The following is a 21399-nucleotide window of genomic DNA, read 5'->3' on the forward strand; positions in this document are numbered from 1 at the left end:
CCGATCTATTGACGGCCGGAAAAAGCAGGCTAAATAGGAAAACGAGTCGCCCACTAAGCGATGCTGATTAACTTCGCGCTATTATTTCTATTGGTTGATTCTTGGCAAAAATTAAGTCTGCTTTTAAAAGGTTAGCATGTATTAAAGCAAACTACAGAACAACCACAAGACGCAGATAGGCGAGATCATCGTATCATCATAGTATTTTGATTGCATCACTTGCATGGTCCGAAATACGACGCCATCGAGTGCGATTCCCTACCCTAGGACATGAGAGTCTAACGCAGTTGGGTCGCACACGTGGGTCTGGCAGTAGCATTACGCTGCTACGAAGCGGTGACTGAAGTGCGTGTTGGCTTGTTCGGTTGAGAAGCTAGAGTTGTTGATGCAACGCCTGGTGCATTCAGGTAAACAAGCTCAGCTACTGGACACTGGCTTTGTTGAAATATCTTTAGGTGTTCGGGGTATGCTTAGCCCAGCTGGTTCGCCTTTACGGAGATCTGTAGGGAACCAATCCTTTGATTGAAGTTTCCTCGCAGCACCACTACTATCTAATGTCTCATCTGTTTCGACCATTGTAAGCGAGCCTAAAGCTACCTGCCAATGCCGTGATGTTTCACAGATACAGCCGAGGCTCTCCTACTGCTAAACGATGTCACTGTGCATGATAACGCCTCCATCATTAGCGGTAGTGTACGTTCTCTGAGGATTTGTTTTGGGTAGCCGCGCAGACACGGCAGACTGAGCTAGGCCGATTCGTTCTAGATTTCAGCATAGAGGTGAAAATGAACCGTATCAGTATGTGAGGATATAGATATGTGGGTCAGCTAAAGAGACGTTAATTCGAAAAAAATTAGCATTTTTGCCAATTTTCCATCGATATAAGCAGATAATCAATGCTATCTCTTCCCGCCAATTACGGGTATTTACGTCAGATAGGAATCTGGTGGTGCTTTATCAAATAGAAGCAAGCAGAGTAACTAGCTCGACATCGAAACGATCTTTTCTGAGCAGACTGCTTTTCGTAAAAAGTTATTGAACATAACTACTGGAAGTTATACAAGTTACGGTTCTTCTGTACGCTACCGATTAGCGTAGCGCACCGACGGGGAGACTATGTGGCACGTCTCAATCAGAGATAGCGATCATACCCCGTGATTAGTCATACCTGTTTCTTTATGCCAGATTCGAAGATGATTGCAATAATTACACGAGCTTAATAGCGGCCAAACGAACTTAAGTGAACTATGCGCTCGTTATTATATCTCTCTTGAACAAAGTATAATTTCTGGGTCAGTATTTAGTAAATGGATCAAAGATCAAAAATTCATATTCTCTCGAAAAATAATGATAAGATAAAAGACTACTTAACGGATTCATTTGTATACGTATTTTTCCGCGGCAACGGTTATTGGGCACATTTTAGCTGACATAGCGTATACCTACGTTTGCCATACATTAGGAAATATCTAGGCAACTGCAACGATCGTTTAAAACAAGATATTTCTATCGAAGAGGGCTATCCCCTGCAAGGTGAAGATTTTTCATACTAAATTTTTTTTTAACTTACGGTTGTTTTTATTTTCTGAACCGTGTGCGTTTGTCATGTCCATCGTCGGGTTCTTCTAGTAAGACCTTATGCCCGGCGCGTGCGCAGCCCGCTTGTAAATCGATATATATATCTAGGTTTGTCCTTATCGAGGAGCTACCTTTATATCGGTGGTGCAGCGCGGAATTAGGCAGGTTTTGTCTATGACCAGCAGCCCTTATCGTCCCGTAAATCAAATGCAGCACGTAAAAGAAGCTATAATTAAGTGTACATGTTTTAATTATCTCAAGGACGATTTCACTATCAATGGGAAAATGTTTGTGATTACGTTCTTCACCTTATCGGCTCTCTTATTCTCAGTCGGCAGAAACTCTTATTCTTACGCCTCATCTTGAAATAGGTACGTTCACCATATTACCAGTACAATTCAGTATCCTGCTTGTTCTTCATTTGTTTAGCGAATTATAGGGTTTAGCTGTCTTCGTTCGGACGTTCGTATGCGTGTGTATTATTATTAAAGGGAGTCATTTTTGGCTAGTAGTAATCAAACGTAGTGATCGTTACCCTTCTGCCACTTTTTTCGCGTAACGCAAACCCGGTCTATTTACAAGCAGCATCAAATGTACCGTATCGGTTCCGACGGCTTGTTTACTTTGATATACTAACACGTTCGTTGCGCGGCTACAAGTAAATCGTCGCGTCGGTTCTATTCAGATTGACCAAGGAGACTGGTAAGCGACCTGGTAGCACCCGAGCCCACCAGGCACACATACACCCACCCCGCGATGTTCCTGGGTCGTCTGCACGATGATGAGCGTATTGCTTGACCGTAATGTAAGATGATTTTGGATACGAAGGTAGAGTACGATAATATTTGTTGTCGCGTGTTTCCTAGATTAGTCGAAATTTGGCATTTCGGTGTGGAAATTAGGTGCTACGTTATGTGAAGTCTCTAGCTCGTTCGATCTCACAACTAACGATATATGGTTTTGCATGGTCTTAAAGCTGAATACTTTCTATAAGAGTAGAAAGGTATTGAGAGTTCGGCTCAATTGCCCCGGACTACCCCATATTATCAACGCTAGCCCCAATTTATCAATGCTCTAACTGGCTTGATCGTCCCAAATCGACACGCGAGTAAGTGCCCAATTCACACTTATCGCAACTAACACGCTTCACGTGCACAGTAAATATTTTACGGAATAACTACAGCCACGCATGAGCAGAAGTAACGATATATATAACTAAATCACTCCTGCCTATTTTATGCAGATCTCGTCCTCCTACGAATCGTATGCGACCTTCTAATAGATCGTGCAAATAAAATCCTTCCGACAGAATGAGCTATTGTACCCCACTCTGCTTCTTTAATCCCCTAACGTTCACCGGACAACGGACACAGGTACAGAATAGGCCACACGAAATGTCATGTGACATCATACTTCGACTGATGTCGTGATTATTGTCGTCCATTTATCGATGTATGAAGATTTTCATTGCGTTCATACTGTACCTGACCTGGTTTCGAACGATCCGAAGCTATTATTCCGCTAATTCGACAACTTTCAGCGCGTTTCACTTCATCTTTTCTGCGGTCACGCGCTAATACGTAAATACATTCAATATACTAACTCGCCCCAGAGACACATGTTGAAGCATAGATACTGTCAAGCCTACTGACTCCTGTTATAAATCCGTTTATTGACCGCTTCTACTCGTCTTCATTTGTTTATGTGATTTTGCTTTCGTTTCTCAGAGATTCCAGCAAGCTTCGCAGGAATATTGGCAGCAGCAACGCTAGCAATTGTCGCTTGTCACCGCGTATTCATCTTAAGTTCTCGAACCCCTCTATCCTGAACATGCGCTGTATCGTTATAAAGTTTATATCTCATACGGACCCCAATATATTTCAGTCGCTCCGTAAACAGATTGTAAGCGTAACGCAAGTATTAAACGCCTCGTCTACTGCCTCGTTCACTAACTGGCAGAGACTTCGATGTGTACAAATGGCACTCAATCATTGCTTCTATTGGTCTTACTCTCGCGACGGCGATGGCAGAAACGGGCAACCCCACGAAAACTTTTAGCTTTCGCCGTCCATTACCAATCAGACGAACAGACACATCAAATACAATATTCGTAGCGTACGGCTGTCGCATCCCTGAGCGACTTTGACTAGACCCGGAGGTCCCGTAATGGGAAAATTTTCCGTCCGACGAGGCCACACGGTCGAGCCACGGTTACGAGAGGGCGTAACGAGGGTTGTTCAAATGAGGGCTACAATTTTTGCCAATTGCTAACCTGCTGCCGGTGCTAGCAGTAAGCGTTATTGCTGCGGCGACCGCTCCTGGTGTTGCCATACGTTGAGCCACAATACTAATTGAAGTACATAATAGTATTATCGACAGCGCACGCCGTATAAGGGCTGCGGTAGCGAGGGTTCATTGAGGATTGAGGGATGGTAAAAGAGCTAGCCGTGCGCGACAAACAAGACATTGCTTGCAGCAAGAAACAACCCCATAGACTGTCATTTATGGAATCAGCGCCTGCAGCAGCCGCGTGTGAGTTCGGAAGAGGGAATAATCGCGTCAATTAACCCACAGTGAGTTGACCGCAAACGTTCCAATATACGAATACGGAGGTAGTTGTCGAATATGTAAAACTTAGAGGAGATTTCAAAAATATAGCGCGAAATGTATCATAGAAAAATAACGATACTACAGTGTGCTGTTGTAGAACGGCTTCGTCGTACAGGAACGATAGAAAGGTAAAATAACCAGTCTCGTCGATCCCTTATGTATATACACATATATAAAGGATATACGTGTATGTATACACATATATATATATATATAGAACGATTAAATCAGATACGGGAGCAATGAATTCGATTTAATTGAATTAAACGATTTATGAAGGCTTCTGTCGGCACCTCGTATAGTTTAATAACATCGCCATAGTTGTCAACGTGTTGCCAGCCCTATTAGGCTTTGTTGATATTATTTGATGCTTTGGTAGCGACTGAGCCATTGTTCTATTATTACTAATTGGTAGTTGACCATTATTCAGAAGCTTGTCACACTACAATACACAGGTAGATCGATAATTGTTAGGATATATGATGTTATTGAATTTCATCGTTGTAAACTGACTGGCGCGTCCCGTTCTGCTTCTGTCTTATTTAGTTTACGCTTAGTTGGTTCGTTCCTGCGCGCAGCATATTAAACGGGAGAAGGACAATGTCGGTAGATGTGAATTTTAGGAGGATCGGCGTAATAGATGCCGAACGCTCAAAGACGCAGGAGTCACAAAGACTCTGGTCGCCGTCTCGACGGGGGATCTGCATTGATTTGGTACGTTTAACTAGAGTCTGACTGGCAGGAACGGTAGTCTTGTTTATTTGGTCGTTCGACATCGCATATAGCCTATAACGTCACTGGAATGGGTCCTATGTGGCTCGCGTAGACAAACACATACGCGGACGAGCCGTTATGCCCCTGGCTAAGTGAGTCCCCACTGCTTCGCATACGTTTCTTGTTCTTGGCAGCTCCGAAGCTCAGTTTGCTCGTTCGCTTGCAAAAGTTACTTGTAGAAAAAATACAGCCTTATATCTACAGTACCCATCGGTAGCTACACAGAGCTATGCGGTGACCATATTAAACAGTGCAGTGGCAAACCGGGGTGGGGGGAAGGGGTGCAGCGCAGAATAACTAAACAGCGAGAACAATCCGTGCAAGGAAGTTAACAAGAGCGAATGGAGTCGACAAAGACAACGATTATTCTCGCTAGACCTTGGGCTACCAGACGGTTACCCTGAGCTGCGACTGATTGAACGGTCGTAGCTGGCACCAAGCGCAGACAGCACAAACAGATTCTGGTCTTGTCATAGCTGTTGAATCAGCAAACGCTACAAGGCACACCCAAAACGGATGGCCTACGCTTTGCACATTTGCTTTGATACAATATATGCACTCATACGTCGAGCTATCGTACACTGTATGTTCGTCTTGCCCACTCTCTAGGGCGGCCTATTTCTATCTCGATTAATCGCGCTCAGTCGTACTCAGTCGCACTCACTCAACGATTCGCTGGGTGAAGATAGGTTCAAAAGCCGAAAATTTAGCGGATCACAATTTGATTGCTAACAGATCGGCATAAACCGATAAAGCATGGGGGTGCGTAGACGGTTGAAATAATATTAAGCAGGCAATAGGTTTGTCGAGTTGAGAAGGTTAAACATAAGCTGGCCTTTCCAAAGACACGCGTTAGATGCAACGAAAACGTCAGAGAATAATGGCACCGTTTAGGTAAGGCGATTTTAAAAACATTGTATTAGTGTATTCGTTTTTTATATTCAGGCTTTACAGCGGTGCTTACAGTGACCGTTCAATTTTTGAGAAAATGTCAGTGAAGGCAGCTACATCTTTACCCAACTCCAGGTAGCTCCACAAGGTGAAGTTATATGAGGCAGAATGGAGACTATTTAAACAAGGGGTAATCTTGTGCGAAGAAATCAGCCCTTCAACGAAAATGGAACAAAAAAAAACAACTTATTTTCCGGGGTCACTAGAGGACGTGCTATAGCTGTATAACAGCAACTTAGATAGATTGAATGACCTACTTGTTCCACTGAACAGTGTAAAATTCATTTCCAACGTACCAACGTCCAAGTACCAACGTGTGTGTAAATCGTGTTTTTCATCAAATTGTGTGTATGATCATGATTTTTGGAAACCTAATGTTGGCACTCTTCATTGCGACGAATACCGTAGAACCCTATTATAACTGCTAAACCAAAGTGTGCTGCCTGAGTGAAAAGTTACTAACAGTGATTTTTATATACCTGTATCAAAATTACGTTAACCTTATTAAGGGAGTTTTGCAGAGAGCGAAACAGATGATAGTTTGATAGTGCAAAATCTAGGCTATGTGGCGAGTACCGTAAAATTTCCCATCAGAGTTTTTTAAATTTTTCTAGGTAGCTAAAAATGTGTGTGATCGGGCATTGTCATGGTGATAAACGACATTTTTCCGCTCACTTAGTTGTGGTCGAGTTTCTCCAATGGCCTGCTGTAGTTGTTAACAACGGAGGTCCGAATGATCTGTTTTGTTAGACGATAGCAACGGTTTACAATGTATGTATGATTCGTTTCCAATCCCACCAAACACGCGACATCACCTCCTTCAGAGCCAGTCTCGGATTCACCGCAGACATCCTTTATCGTATGTCGCCACCTACCTAAGCAACTCTCTCTTTAGAACTAACTTGCTTTTGCTGCAAAGTTTTAAGTAGTAATCTATTTTGCGGTAACTTGTGTAACATTAAAATGTCGCTCTCTTTTTTTTGTCGCCAACTTGCTTCAAGTGGACGTTTGGTTCTTTGGCGAGCACATAGCTACTCATGTGTCGGTTTTGCTTGACGTTCACAATTATTTCATCGACTTTTTCTATAATTCGGCGACCATTATCTCACGTCGAAACTTTCAAGCCTTCTTTCGGTACCGCATCTTGGACGTAAACAGCCCAGATTTTTTTACGGGCCTGGGCAGCGTTCGCGTCTTGAACATGGTAAAATTTTAAAATTGAACGATAGAAGTTTAACTTCCAGGGTGTTCTATCTTAAATCTGACTAACAACATTTCAACAATTTTAGCGCGTCCCAATCACAGCTTTCTGACTACACTGATACCCAGCCGGGACGGCTCGTGCTGCCTGAAATACGTGACCTCAAACCCAAGCACTCTACCTTAAAAATGGCCAATACTTTCCTGAAAATTACATATATATGACCGTTAGCATGAATTCCACTTCGATGCAAATAAAATCTTTTATTCTTGTGCCTTGTATGCGTTGTCCAATTAGCAATCGGTAGCTTCTGCTTCAGATGTACAAGAAATACGGTGGTCCACAAAGCCCCCGAGGGCAATGTAATATAACTTTAGAGTAGTGCTTTGAGAACGTATTGCAAAATGTATTTGTAGGACAAATCATATTATGATAGAAAAACTAATCGTGTTTTTTTTTTTTTTTTTTTTTTTTTGATTACTCAGCATTGCATAAAATCAAACAAAATACTTCGCTACCTTTAATAGTTTTCTTCTAACTTCACCGCATTGCACCGAACCTTACATTCGTATGCGTCTAAAAACGTATTGTAGATCTATACTTCGTTGTTTGAAAAAGTGCAGGATAACATACTTGTTTGGTGTTCGTACAGTCCCATCGTCCTTTCCTCGTTTGTATAGTGTCGACATGCGATGTAACAGGTCTGCTGAGTTTAGTTGTGTTTAGTTGTGTTTTTTTTTTTTTATATATTAAATGCTATTTTAGTTAAAAAATGTCTACGGTACAGGTTTGTACAGGAAACTGATGAATCATAAGCAGTGGCCGAGCTGTTCTCCAAGTTGTCTTTCGAAAATCGTTGCTTTATTTAGGCCACCGTCTAAAATCCTGGACAGCAAAATGTACAAGATCAGATTTTGTAAAATAATAGTAATAATATAAATATCGTAGAATAAAGTAGATCTACTTGCTTTAAACTGGAAAAGAACAAAACATTTGCTCGATACCTGGTTGAAACAGGACAAGTCACATGTCATTTGTCCTTTGGAATATCTGCATTCTAGCAACAGAACTCGGTCAACGAACAATTTAATCATGAAATTTAGCAGACACTTACTACTAGCAAAAAATTATTTATCACGTTGGTTTTTTTTTAACGTTTTTTTTTCTACGCATAAAGACATAATGTGCTATTTTAGCAGCTACACACCTGTAGTTGTTATTATTATTATTGCCATTACAATGCCTATACATTTCGTAGCTTTTTTTTTTCTTTATCACATGTCACATTGTCTGTTAACAGGACCCCTTCTCAACAATAGTAGTTGACTTGCGACGAAGCAATTATGTCGATTATCCTGCTTAGAAGTAGGACGTTCGTTACCGATAAATAATTCACGTTTTCTATTATATATGCCAATGGTCTATTGCGGCCGTCATTTTCTATCAGCACACGCTCTACCTTTGTCTATCGATCGTTTGCCCTCTTGTCCGCCATTGCTATCCTTTTACTGAGGACGCATCCTTTCCTTCGCCCACTTCTTTTCCACTTGTACGCGTAGAAAGCACTCGCACTTGACAAACGTAGGAGTGTGTGGCAAGCAAACGGGCGAAACCGCAGAACGAGTCGAGATTCAGATGTATCTCAATGCGTGTGTATGTCGTTGGAATAAATCTAGCGCATGCCCTGTCTCGGCTGCTGTGCAGCCCTGTTGTGTAGCACTGGCCGCATGGAGGATTGCAGCCTGTTCCCAGTGGATGCCGTTTGCTTCATAGCGTCTAATGCGCTTATGTAACACTTGTGGCCCAAAGCAAACCAATGCACTTTTCCACTTGCACAACGTTTAAGAGGATTTGCTCGTCGTCGTCGTCGATGATGACGACGACGAAGATGGTGATGGTGATGATGATGCTGGCGATGATGATGATGATGATGACGATGACGGTGGTGGTGGTGGTGGCGGTGGTGGTAATGACGACGACTATCACGAGGCTAGCAGCGTAAGGAGCTGGTAGAAGCTCTGCTGGTATATTGAGCGACTGGTGAGTGAATGGTACGGCAACACAACGAAGACTGATGAAGCTGCTCTCTGGATTTCAGTTGTAAGCAGCGAAAGGAAAGGCAGCGAACTAAGTCATAGCGATCTCACGATACAGAGCAAACATACTACAAGCACCGGCGAACTGCTACTCGTAGTTCTAGTGGCTGTTCTATGACGACACAATAAGCACGTTACCCCTGGTAGAACTCTGTAAGCGTCACAGGCTCTGTTTTCATGGTCGCCACCGCGTGCGGACTCACCCCAGCGCGTGGATGGTGGTGAATATGTCTTGTCAGCACGGGGGTGTGATTATTTGAGTTACTTATGCGAGACAGCTTCGCCGGGGCACGAGGCAGGGGCAAACCAACAATATAGCTTGCCTTGTGCTGGTCAGCTCAACGTGGCTCGGAGCAGGGTTATACCTGGACATCATCGCCATTATGAAGAAAATCCAACTACTAGGTCTATATAACGGGCATTCTGTCGTCATATTATATCATAACATCGTTAATATTGCATACGTAAAATTGGTAGAATAAGGTGGACTGTCGATAGGATTACGACTTGTCATGTTCATGCAGTTGTCTGCTGGTCGCCAATCGCTAGCGTCATCGATACATGTCGATTTTTACATACAGACATACGCAAGCAATAGACATTGTATATCTTACAGATAGAGCTGTATTTATTAAACCAAGATGGCGGTCATATATATATGTGTTGCACAATAACGCTAAAAGCAAATTTCATAAACATTGCAAAATATGACCGCTATCTAATTTCGTGAAAAAAACTGTTTACTGTTTTCGAAAAACATTCTTAGCAAATAACGAGTCGTATACGAGCCCAGCTAACAGACGATTTGAGTTCTATGAGTAAAAGTATTTATATACTTTTTGTTTATATATCAACAAGTATCATGCCTCTTATCGTAGTCACACCATATTTTATTGTATCACGGCTTCTAATGTCATAGCAAGTTATGTCTACACTGGTAACATGTTCAAACACAATATTATAGATTACAACGAATATCTTATATTACCGTTTCCCTGCTAACATATTATTATATGGGAGGATATAGTATGTATATATATATACGGTATATATATCCTATGACGATATATATATAGATATGCATACTATATATCGTTATGGGAGTTCAAGCGTTGTATCGATGATTTTATCCTGGCGAACCTGCAGTCCAGTACACCCGAAACAGTTCTCATACGTTGCGTTTTTATATAAGGATCGCGTTGCTGAGATACAGCTAGAGTGTCCTTGTATTTCATTGCCGCTCCATATGATCCGTCTTGAGCGTGAATCCTGCAGATCTCTGTGGTCCCCGTTTCCGTAACATTCCTCTGCCTGTGCGATGCCCATTGGGCCAGCTGCTGGCTGTCTTTCGTAGCTCATCGCTCCATCAGCGTAGTAGCATATGAGCCCTCCACCAACCCTATTCTCTGCTGGTAATCCCGCACCTCGGCTGGCAGTACTAGCAGTGTCCACACTGCGCAAGGACCCCATCGCGTTGAGGGCCTAATACAATGTTGCCAGTCAGGCCGAGGCCAGAAGCAGACCCAGGCTGAACTCTTAGGTTTGATCACATTTGCCTGCGACCACGATCTGATCATCACACACCGCGACTTCAGCATGACGATTTGAGCTCCACATACCGTCCCACAGCCCTGTGCTACCAGGCAACATCGCATGATCTGCTCCGTTAATCGCATAGAATCCTTGCAGTGCCGCTGTTTTCTTGTGCCCCAGCACGGAAGTGCAATTTCAACCGGAATTATTCCATAATATCCGCAAGGTGAGTCTAAGATGGTTGTGACGACACGACAATGGTTTTTCGTCTTATAGAGCGAGTGAGCAATATATGTTACCTTCCGTACTGTGTATGCGATTAAGCGAGCGACGGTTGTGGTAAATGCAGCAATGGAGGCCATGACAAGCTTCTGCTACACAAGGATCCCATCCGGAGGAAAATGATACCTCCACTTGCAGAGCATAGTTGAGCTTCGTGCCTACGGGGGGGGGGGGGGGGTCTAGCAGGGGATATGAAAGAAAGGGGAAAAACGACAATGTTCGGGAGGTTAAGGGAGATGGGCCTGATGCAATGGGGCACGCTACCGCTGACTATAGTACGCGCGGCAGAACGCCAAGATGGAGATAGAGCTCCTAGGCCCCACTTTCCGCGGATTTAGGTAAGAAACGGAAGAGAGGACGGGGGGCAAAAAGGGAAGGGAGGGCCGCAAGCAGCACCAGTGTAGCAGCAAAGTAACACGGGCAACAATAGTGTCACCCGTTCTTGCCAGCGTCAACCACTACGCTGGCCATTCGGATGACCAGCAGATGGACCAACGTACGGTGGGCCGCTTTGACAACCGACGTCGGGAGGGACAGTGCAGGAAAAAGCGGAAAAAAGGTTCCTGCCACGGCCGCTAAGAAGGAATCTTTCTTTCTCTCTTGTGCCATCTTGATAGAAGAAAAGATTCACCCCAGCGTCGCGCGCTAAAGTGTCAGAGGACGTTGCTTCTGTACCCGTCGCGTGGTTATGTGCATCATGCTTGCCTTTAGAAGTTAAATCTATGTATATATTTCTTTGTACTGAAGCGAGAAAGACCCAGAGAGACGTTTTGTTTCGAAGACCTTCAACCAGACTGCCTGATAAATCTGGCAGTCTTTATTATCCCATGAGCCGCACCCACCGTACACTTTGACACCCACATGGACTCTGTATTTGTACAGTCAGATACGCGCACATATACACACAGTCTTTGTAAACGGTCCACGTCGTTGCTCGCGAGCTCAGAGAACTCATTTCCATTTATGCCTGTTAGTATGTACTTATGTGTTACTGTATGTGTCCATGTTCGTACCTATGCCTATACGTGTAGTACACTTATATATGCACAGGATAAACAGCGTCTGGGCTAACCATTGAACAGGCATACATTGCCTCCTGATGTTCACCTAGCCTTCCTATCTCTTACGACTAACCCTCGTCACCGATGTAGTGACGGTTTTCGGAAGCATGCGTTGACAGCACACGCGCCGACATAGAGTTCGACGGCTCCAGGCCTTTGATAAAGTAGGGGTTTGCCAGTCGTGATGCTTGTCCAGCGAGGACCAACTTGGCCCGATTCTTTGGTCCTTCCGCCAACAGTGGCTGAGACAGGGTCATCACTACGGCAGATGCCTCCACCGCCCCTCACTGTCTATCCCCGTCCACCGTCATCTGCTTACTTCTGTTTGTTTTTGTGGGCTGCTGGATGATCAGGGCCTGTTTTCAGGGTTCCGTAAGGATCAGGCCTTTGGCTTGGGATCTGGCGGTTGGATTGGTAGAGTTGTAATGGTAGTCGTAGTCCTAGCAGCCTGGGTGTGCAGCTAGCTGTTGCTCAATGAATGGGCGGAAGACGGCAAGAGGCTCGGCGGGGGGTGGACACCTTGGCAGCGAGTGGGTGGCATTCATCACTTGATCATGTGGATGGATCCGTTGGCTTTCCCTCCTTCGCTCTCACTGTTTCGGATTCTGGGTCCTAGCCTTGTACCTTTGCCTTCTCTTTCCTTCTATCTACTCTTCTCTTCTACCGTGGGCCAGTTCTCCGCAACGATGACGACAACAACGGCCAACTTCGTTCACCCGTCCATTCCCGTCGTCTGTGTCCTTTCCCACCAACATTCTGTGTTTTGTGCTCTCTCCTTCTCTCGATGAAACCAGTGCCGATGCTGTGCGAGTTTTGCCAGTAGAGAAGGCCCGTCAACACCATTCGCCACTGGTACTGCCAACAAGGGGCGAAGTCTAGGCTCTCTTTCCTTGTTTTTCGTAAAGAACACCCATGGTTGCCAAGAAGTAAATGGAAAAGTTGCTGTAACTCTGTAGAACTGACATAAAGCTTTTCCCCCGTCTTTACGGCCCTCTCGCCCCGATCGCAGTGCCGGTGCAAAGCCGCAGCGCGGGTTCGTCCCTACCACCGTCACTGCTGCTATCGCCACTCGATTTGGTCGTCGAGCTCGTCGTACTGGCCGCGTGTATGGTGTTGCCGCCGAAATCGCCTATCATACCGCAGCCTGCACAGAGAAGCGCCGAACGTCGACCGCTACAGAAGACTCCAACCGACCGCAGCGCCCTCTTGCAGGCGCTCCTCTCTCAGCCTTCTTTCAACGATACAACCCTCTCCCCACTCAAAGGTTCTTTCCTCCCCTGGAACAGCCCGCGCGCATCCTTAGCGCTCGCTAGCCATCAAAGCCGCCGATCCTTCTGACTTGAAAGCAAAACACAAAATGGCGTTCGGCGTTATTGTGGCGACAGTGTTTTAACCTCCAGCGGTTCTCTCTAAACCGCCGTTGTTATATGGCTGCCCCTGCTGAACCAGCCAGCTAGCTGCTGGAAGTGTGGAGTCCCCCGGAGCACGAACTCCCACCCAGAATCTACCCCGGGTCATATCTTCCCAGAGCCTTCCCAGTGAATGTTTTCCTAAATTCTATACATTATCTAGGACATCCCGTTATTGCTGGTACTGAGAACCCCGCTCCGTGGTAACACACACGGGTTACCATTGCGCGCAACCCTGTTACCCGGCCGAAGGGCATTCCTTGCTACATTTGCCTTTTGTGAGAAGTCGTTTGCAGAGTTCCAATAGAGAAAAAGTGCGTTGTACCGATAAAAGTGGCGGCCGTGAAAGGGAGATCAAACCTTACATTCACCCCTCATTCTTTACTAACATATATGTATATATACATATATATATATGTATGTATGTGGTGTGAGCAAGAGTTGACGGAGTGAAAATAAAACAAGAGCAACAGAAAATATTAATGTATGCGTCTCTTTTATAGCCGAAGTGCAACGCGTGAATACTTCTTCAGCTACCGTAGCTGTGCAGTGACAATGCGTGCGCTATTGTGTTTTGTGAGTGATTCAATTGGAACTGTTACGCTACTAGTAGAGGATCTTGTTCGACCCATGGATTGTAACGATTTGCCGTGGCCGTAGGGTTTCTTCGACCTCTCTGACGGCAGGCAAGCCCTATTATACTAAGAGGATACCCAGTAGGAAAACTCGCTAGCAGGACTAAGTCGCCTGCACTGTGCCCGACCGTTTGGCCAACCCCCACTGTACAGGCCAAAGATGTGCTCCTTCAACAGCTTCTTTTTGAGGTGCTGCCTTGTTCTTATGGTTGCATTGGCCATTTGCACACGGTCAGCGACATCCCATGAAGCAGAACTTGCCACCCTGGAGAATGGAGGTATGTATGCGCTCTAACATCCCGAGCATAGAAAAACTGTACAACAGATGCATTTTCTGACACTGGTCAAACATTTTAGACGATGATTTCTCCAAAAAAATTATCTTAGGAAATCGGAAATGGTATAGATTGTCACACAATACAAACGGTTCTATCTGCAAGTTCAATTCCTTGAAATAACAGATATATGAAGAGACAATCCAGCTCGAGTTCGACATGCGAAACCATGCATGTGAGTCTGCTGCAATGGCATAGAAAAATAGAAAAAAAAATGAACCAAGATGTGCTGTAAGCTGTCAGCAGCTGATCTCACTCAAAGAACATCCACTCAAAGAGTTTAAATATCCCTGTACACTCCCGTTTGTTGATTATTGAGCAATTTTTGCCATCTGTAAAAAAACAATCCATTTTTTTTATGTCGATCATATTATTCACTGTTAATATTGGTAAATAAATAAACCCGAATGATCAAAAGTAACGAGATCCGATAGTGGAGCACTGCTTCAGCTGTTTCCAAACGGTAGGGGCACTGTGTGTCAATCCTCTTGTAAGATCTACGTGCGAATGAGGTGCAGATGAAAACGTAGATCACCTTTGACGGTCGGAAAATTGATGCTCTGTCATCTCAACGTAATTTTGCTTTCATGTCCTTCTAATCAACTGTCGCTTGATTTTAGTTTAGTATTCAGGTTTCTCAGATGGGGGCTGATAGCACACTTACCTAGCATGACTGATTGATATTTAGAAAGTGCAAGCGTAGTTAGGGGGGTACCAATTAAATGAACTCTGGATTGATGATGTGTTGTTATTTGCGGCAACTGCATAAGTAGTAATGGCTTGAGAAAATGGTTTAGATAAACACAGATAAGTGGAAGTGGCCAAGATATCTTGTCTCATTAATATCGACTTTAGGTTGCCGGAGTGATGAACTTCTATAAACTTTCTCCTGTAGAGGCGACAGTGAGCGCATAATGACCGAAGTTTATTACCGAAGTTCAGTTGCACAATGAATCGTTTTTATCGAATATGTATTCTTAGTCTAAAAGGATACAAAGAAAGAGCTAGTAGTTAACTTTACATCGTCAAAGTGACATGGCTGGCATAGCAATTTTGTTCCGTTGCTTGAAACACTATCTCAGGATTAGGTCACCTCACACTGAGAAACGTACGACTTTATACATTTGCGAAGTTAGCTGGCCATCTTGTAAAGCAAGTACATCTACTTGTCAACCTATTACGGCTGGCAAACATTATCGGAATCGCATTTCTTCGAAAACCGCCTACCATCCACTCGCTCCTCCAAGCTAGCCTATGAGACCTGTTCGACATCTCGAAATAGAAACCAATCGAATAATGGACTGTAGATATCAAAAGTAATGCAACGGGTCAAATATCACGGCCATCTTCAATATTGCTGAATATGGCTTGTGTAAAACGGCGTAGCTGTGCTTATATGTGGCCACTTGAAGCACAGGAGCACGCTGCATGATGCTAAATAGGCCCGAAGTGAAATGGTCTTCGCGCCAAAAATTTTTACTTCTAACGGAATTAAGGGAAATTAAAGTGAAATAATTTCCCAGGAAGCCAAAGTATATCGAGTATTCGATCCATGGAAAGCAGAAATACTGGATGATTGCTAAATAATAGGATACGGATAAAAGTTTCTAGAAATAGAATAGAAAAATAGAAATGAATGAATGTTATTTCTTTTTCTTACTATGATGACAACCGCTATTCGCTTTGACTCAGGTTCATTTAATTCAATGATGAACTAGTTTGTCAATAGTCCTAGCTAATAATGTTACACTAATTCGAATTGCTTCTTTACCCACCTCTATCCATCTGTGTTTACTTCAGTACGTCTTTCTGTCAAGAAAAATTTTTCATACAAGCTCAGATCAACTCCTATGTATGAACCAACCATTTCATAGACAACAAGCATAATAAATGATGTAATACACACAATTGGTCCGCATCCTTCACCATTCTTCTGTATGTAGAAACACTCCATATAGTCGACGTCGGTAAGACGTATACAGATTGAATGCAAGCCCACTCAATAACGAACGCTCTACATAGAGGAAAGCCTATTTTCGCCACGCCAACTAGCCCGCTGGCGCTGCCCACTGGCGCTGCCCGCTGGCGCTGCCCACTGGCGCTGCCCGCTGGCGCTGCCCGCAGGTTTTGCAAATGCACTCCATTCCTGTCCAGTTATAATAAAGAAACGTCGTCTGCTACTACTGTGTTCAGATAGAATACACATTAATATATATATATATATATATATATAGTTGTAGAAATGATTTTGTAGTGCTCAAATAAACGATTCAGGTATGGTCAGAAGCGATAGAAATATCAGTGTTACAGGTACTATTGTGGCCGTCTATTTGGAAAAGTTGTCAAGAAACTGGGTAAGCATTACCCTACACAGGTGCAGGCGTAAGATTCTGGTCGTTTCGGCGGAAGTTTACTGCTAGCCAACAAGTGGAAACCTTATAGAAATAAATTGCGCAAAATAAACATATAGGTGGCAAACATGTCTGCGCACGGCGTTATTTCCAGATGCCCCATTAAAGTTCGATGTCTAATAAAAAAAAAAGAAAAAAGAAAAAGCGGACAAGGTATAATACATGGAAGCGGGCTTGTAAGTCGTTCTGTCAGAGCGGTTCAAGATTTTCGTTTGGCGGAGCATCATCAGTACCTTACTACCGAGTAAAAACCGTTTCAAATTTATGTATATATCAGCAGAGCTAAGACAAATGTACGAATGCACGACGTGTATACATTCTAATGTCATCTATAATGCATTCTGTTAAACGGCACATTTTGTATCGGGCTTACAATGCCCCTATTTATTTTGATGCATGAAAAGAGCCCACATAAAGAGTAAATAAGAAGAAAACAAATCAAGGCGATTAATCATTGTTTGAACGATCACATCTCGTCCATTTTGGTTTGTCCACTAGATATCTCCTAAAGGTTGGAGTAGATAAATAAGCTAAATAAAATGTCAAAAATTACAGGCCTTCGTCCGCTCCCATCTAGTGTGAAGTGAGCGTGATGGGAAACCAGAGTCTTCTATAAGAGTTCACATCTTTAGATGTGTAACAGAGTCGTAATAGTCCTATTAAGCGTGGATACAGTAAGACATTGACGGGTGTGGCCGATTGTTACGGGGGCCGTTGTTCACTGTTTCTGTGTGGATTAAACAATGTAAGCAACAGTTTTTCTGGAGGCAAGTGACCAGCCCGCAAAACAAACGCTGTTTGTCCTACAGTCTGTCGTTAACTTCAGCGGCTGTTTGTGACCTTGAACTCGTTGTAAACATGTAAAGGATCCTCCGCAGGGCTCTGGAACTGCCAAACAGAAATTTTCTCGCTATGAACGTACGTTTATATTTGACCATGATTGAAAGAATTTATTGATCTAGTTCGTTGGAAACCCTTTCGATTGTCGGCGGTTTTTAATGGCCGAATTAGGCTTGGCACCTTCGTCTCCGGTCTAAAAGGTAACAGAGGGATCGAGCTATATATAAACATTATTCAAAAGACATAAATATGAAGCATATAAATGTACATACGTCTCAACTTTGATTCTAGTTCCTAGGAAGAAACACTGCTAATGAGTCATTACCACAATGCGTTTACTCGTCACGAAGAACACAGTAAAAGCGTAGAATGACCTCAAGGGGTCTGACGTGCCTCGGACGGTGAAGTGGCGACATCAAATAATTTCGATTGCTTCAACTACATGGCATCATCCGCAGACAGCCAAAAAGCTTTACCAAGTTTTTGTGCATTGTATCGGGCTTGATACGAAACTCCGAAGGTAGCATATACGATAGTGAAATGAGTTCCACAAACGTTACGTTACGTTCTACATGATTATATGGTTCCTGCAACCTATTGGGAACAAGGGCTTACACATCGTATGACTTTATAGTAGGTATACCGTCCAATACAATGTATGCCAGCTCGCCTACAGCCTGCTCTAATCCAGGGCAATGCATAACACGCTAATGCAGACACAGCGGCTACGTAATGTAGACAACAACACGGGAATAACGCGCTTTCTATGCATGCAACGAAGCTACTTTGTAATATTTTACATCTGCCATATTTTATGTGGCTTGTGTTTAATGAAGGGATGCCCATCAACAATAACGACAGCTGGCCGCAAATGCGGTGTATCACATGCCACCGAACTGTGCTCGCACCACTGTACATGTATTCATTGGTATGGCCAGTGATCTTGTTGCTAACAAGTGAAGTAGTTCGCTGAAGATTTTACTCGAGGCACCGTCCGTTGCTACTTCTACTGTCTTTGATGCTGCTTTTATTGTTCTCGATGTATGTACGACTGTCGGCACGTTGATGTAACTAACAGACCCAATACGGTTTGCAAAAGAGGTTGCTAGAGGATAGCGGCCTACAACCATGGCTTACTTCATCTGTCGCCGTAATTTGCTGCTGTTGATGCTGCAAGCAGGAAGTGTTATTCTCACCTAATGGAGAACGGTCTAAGGGGTGTGGTTACAATAGCCTGCTGGAGCTATGGCTCTGCTGTCATAGATGATGTTGATACCGCCGCTGATATAGTCGAGCACCACTGGTTATGAAAACGGTCATATTGACAACAGCACCAGCAACAGCTTGAAAGGGGAAAAAGATGTGACGGCATCACGGTCCCCGTAACGCTTTTCATACGCAATGCGGCTTCCCTATCTAACATTCTATCACCCTTCTCCCAATTCCTCCCCTTCCTCGTTTTTTTTTTGCAAAGAAAACGGCCTATCCCTCAGTGGCAGTCGCTTTTCCGGAACTTATCTTTCCAGTCCGCTTCGACTGAATCTGTCAAAATTATGTGCAACCAGCTGCTGATCTAACCAACTTGGCCAGGCCCTTGGTTACGGCAGAGACTTTGGTGGGTGATGACCAGCGGCTAGTCAGGCCAGCACACAGTGCCTAAGGCGTCAACATGGGTAGTAGCGTGGCATAGTGGTCTATTTTGAAGCAGACACTAAAGGAAAACAGGAACCCTGTCAAAGCCTTTCCTTAGTTAGGTCTTTGCTGTGATGGCCATTCAAGCCGCTATTGCAACGGCCCTTGGAGCCGCCCTCATCGTTCCTTCTGCCTACCGTATCTCCGTGATAACCCGATTCGAAGCGCGGGAAAAGGCAGACTTCACAGCTGAAGCCTTAGCCATCCGAATTGTGACATATTTCCTTTGGAAGCTTCGCTAACGACTGCCAGATGCACTAAGTTTCAGTCCTGCGCATCTACACTGGATTCTTGGATAAGAAGCTCTTTGGTGTCGCCTGCTGTGGCCTTCATTGATTCTATGTCGCCTGACCGTGGACAAGCTGCATGGCCCATCACTTGTACTCCATCAGATGCGCTATTATGCCGCTCGCTCAGGAAGGCCGTTAGTGTCGGTTGTGCTATCTGAGCAGTGCGCATTGCTGCTGACTGGCGATTCCCTAGCAAATATATATATATATATATAATTTCTCCCTCTCCTTTGCGCAGCAACGCATTTCTTCTTTTTCATTATCACTATTCATTTCTGTCACATTTTCGGCGTGATTCCGGCCGCAGCAATAGAAAGCGCGTGTATTCGCAGCACCGCTCGCGTTAGAAGAAACGGCAACAGTATCGGCCAGTCATCCATTATCCGTACATATCTTATCTTCTTTATATGGAATTAATAGTGGCTGTGTTCTACGCGTGTCATGCGTGCAGGCGAGTGGCGCCATGGGGCATACAAAATTATGTGGGCAAAGCGGCAGTGGGTGGCCTAGTCCTAGTAGGGCCGGTTTTGGCCTAGGCTAAATCGAAACGCTATTGGTCGATCATGTTTACGTCAGCATTCGTATACTACCACTACTCCATGTCTAGAACTCGACTCTACCGCGACCCGACTTCGTTGTCGGTGATTTGACACGAGAGAGCATCGTTTGCTCCTCTCGTTCTATAGCTGATTAAGCTTTTAGAGTTTACTGCGGTCTGTATATGCTATAGCGGGTGACACCTAGCGATCGGTATACAACGCCGTCCTGTCGCCAATACTGCCCGCCAGCTGAAATGCGCTTATTTACCTCTGTTCAAGCAAAGCGAGCATTTTTGCCCATGATTACGAGCAATCGGTCGGGAGAGAACATAACAAGTCGCCGACAAGGCCAACGGTCTCTGGGAAGTTCAGGTCGTATAGGACAAGGGGATTATCTAGGTTATAGACGATAGGGAGACATGAGGTAATCATGAGCTAGACGTCCAACGAAAGCTAGTGCTACGCTAAGGACGCAGCAGTTGTTCCATGTCAGACGCTCCCAAATGAACAGTCCTATAAAGACTTCAGTTCGGGGTAGACGGAAAGGACGACAAGACCATTATATTATATAGGGATAATGTTCATTACGGCGTCGGAAGATGCCATCGTGCGATAGCCGGCTTCCTCGATTGGAATCGTTGCTGGTTACCACTCCGTTTTCCGCCTTGAGGCTTCCTCCTTGCTTCGGCATGACTCTGCAATAGCACGAAGAAACCACTTACATAGTCTGGACCTGCAACTCCCTTCCGGTTTTCCACTGTTGGACACGATTAGCGACGAACAGGCAAAGTATGTTCGTTGTTTCCGCGAAAATGCTCTCCAATGTCCGATGCCCACCCGGGGCAGCACGAATGTCGAAAGACTTCTACAATTTCCTGTCTTTGCGTAATGGCTGGGATAGACAGTCAAGGCTAACTTTACGTTGGACGGAGGATGGCGACGGCGCAGACATGCCTATAGTACAGATCTGTGACGGCAATATACTTTCGCGGCGACTGTGTGATTCGCGGACGAGCCCGTATTCTGTTATAGGTATATTAACAAAATATAGTAGCAGAAGCAGCTAGGTAAATGGAGGTGTAGAGAAAGACGCGTGCACGCACAGGCTGTGCTGTATGTACATTGTGTGTAGGTTCGGTGGTCGAAAACTACGAACGCGTAT

The 21399-nt window shown here is 44.3% G+C and overlaps 1 protein-coding gene across 2 annotated transcripts in view; it reads left to right on the forward strand.

The window, feature by feature from the left end:
* Positions 1–11293: 11293 nt before the first annotated feature.
* LOC111253045 (hemicentin-1-like) overlaps positions 11294–21399 on the forward strand; it is a 166893-nt gene continuing 156787 nt past the window's right edge. For both annotated transcript variants that reach the window (XM_022811884.2, XM_086992142.1), the window contains exon 1: positions 11294–14408. In XM_022811884.2, coding sequence (XP_022667619.1) covers positions 14291–14408 — 118 coding nt within the window. In that variant the 5' untranslated portion in view covers positions 11294–14290. The remainder of the gene's footprint in view (positions 14409–21399) is intronic.

This window comes from Varroa destructor, unplaced genomic scaffold (assembly GCF_002443255.2).
Source record: "Varroa destructor unplaced genomic scaffold, Vdes_3.0 BEIS01000006.1, whole genome shotgun sequence".
NCBI classification, from domain to species: domain Eukaryota; kingdom Metazoa; phylum Arthropoda; class Arachnida; order Mesostigmata; family Varroidae; genus Varroa; species Varroa destructor.